At 39.0% G+C, this 1,771-nt stretch overlaps 1 protein-coding gene across 1 annotated transcript; it reads left to right on the plus strand.

The window, feature by feature from the left end:
- Positions 1-618: 618 nt before the first annotated feature.
- BDCG_02452 (uncharacterized protein) lies at positions 619-1,596 on the plus strand (the record flags this gene model as incomplete). The annotated part of the gene is made up of 4 exons (XM_045417995.1): positions 619-679; positions 886-1,220; positions 1,372-1,408; positions 1,460-1,596. The coding sequence occupies 4 exons, from the start codon at positions 619-621 to the stop codon at positions 1,594-1,596; spliced, it is 570 nt and encodes a 189-aa protein (XP_045274670.1).
- Positions 1,597-1,771: the final 175 nt, after the last annotated feature.

A 1,771-nucleotide genomic window follows, 5' to 3' on the forward strand; every position in this document is an offset into this window, starting at 1 on the left:
AATCAGATCAGTCTCTGTAATATGACTGACCTTTCCATCTCATAGATATCATCTCATTAATCTGCTGTAAATGAGGAACATGCAATCAGAAGACATAATTAACATAGCATGATTATTTTCATATGTCAACTGCTTTGTGATTCAAAGGTTGCTTAAGCCAGTGTACGATTACAGGCGTACGCCGGCTTCTTATATTGTAATCTCATATGCTAAATTAATTAGTGTACACTATGGCCCCTTTACACGCGTACGCTAGTAGTTCAGAAGCAGCCGTGTTATTATCTGACAGTTGTACATTCTTCCAAACCACATCCTCCCCCACCAGATTCGGTCACGCCCATGTGACCATGTCATACATCCTAGCTTCATGCGGATTAGCTCGTCACTAGCATTTCACAATTGTGTGACCTATCTCTGATTCAGCTAGCATCCTGCATACACCCTCACAAAGAAACTTTCACTATATTACATCACTCATTCACTAACTTTTCCCATTCTTCAATCATCATCTTCATCATCATTATCATTGAATGCTACTATCTTATCCAAGATTCCTATCTCTTCTTCTGTTCAACTCTTTCCATCTGTTCATCTATCACATTGTACACATTTCTGACAATGGCCTCTCATTTCCACAACAAGCATCATCATAGTGCTCATACCAGGCAGTTTGTTAGCAGTAAGTGTAACATGTTATGAAATATGATCAGGACTTGTTTATCTTCTAATAATCATCAGAACAACATATTATCATAAATGATGACACATCTTCTTCACCTTCTTATACATTCTTGATCATTTCTTCTTCTCAGTGAGTTTCTGATTGTGTTTCCTGGCATGATTTTGCATGGACACAGATACTGATGTTTGTTTTTATTTGTGTAGAATCTTCACATGTTGACAGATCTGCATCTGCTGATAATAGTGAACTCAGTGTTGAATCATTGATCAAGAACTTGGAGAATGTGATAATAGAGGAATTGCCTGTGTCATGTGTGGCCAGGTCTTCAGTGTCCCTCCCTGCCTCTTCTGCCACTTCTTCCCCTGCTGCTCTCCCTCAATCTTCTACACTTGCCCCTGTGTCTGGTTCCCCCACTCCTGCTACCCCTGTTCCTGCGACCTCTACTCCTGCTACTCCTGGTTTTACTGTCTCTGCCTTCCTTACCAGCTCTCCCTGTTTCAAGGAGATGTTGCATAGGCTCAGTGAATCACATTTCTCAGTGTGTATGCTCCCACTCTTCTTACCAACTCCTAGAATGATTTATTGCATGAAGACTGTGTATGACATGACTATCTGAAGCTCAGTCACAGACACTGATTATTATGTTTATTTTAAATATTCATGATGAGACAATTATTCATTCATATCAGAGAATCACCCCCTCTCTCAACAGTGTCAAGATTGTAAGTCTTTTTCTTTTTCATCTTTTCTTTCTGACACTGATTTTTCTGTTCTTAGGGAAAATTGTTATGGGTTTTACTGTGCATGAAGTTGTGATATTCACAGATATTAAGGAACTTTTTACAACTGTAAAGTTTAACATTGTGAAAACATTCACTCTGATGAATTTCTTTGAAATGATAGATCTGTATTGATCTATCCTCTAGTGTCTATTGTCTGACTTCATGGTGCAGGCAAAAGATATCTGTGTTTTCAGAAATGAGAATGTGAATGTTATACTCTTTTACACCTGCAGGCATGAGGCTCATACACCTTGTCTGAGGTGTTGTTGTGAGAATGAGCTGTTCACACACTGTGTTCCTGCTTCCT

Source organism: Blastomyces dermatitidis, assembly GCF_000003525.1.
Source record: "Blastomyces dermatitidis ER-3 genomic scaffold supercont1.3, whole genome shotgun sequence".
Lineage (NCBI taxonomy): Eukaryota > Fungi > Ascomycota > Eurotiomycetes > Onygenales > Ajellomycetaceae > Blastomyces > Blastomyces dermatitidis.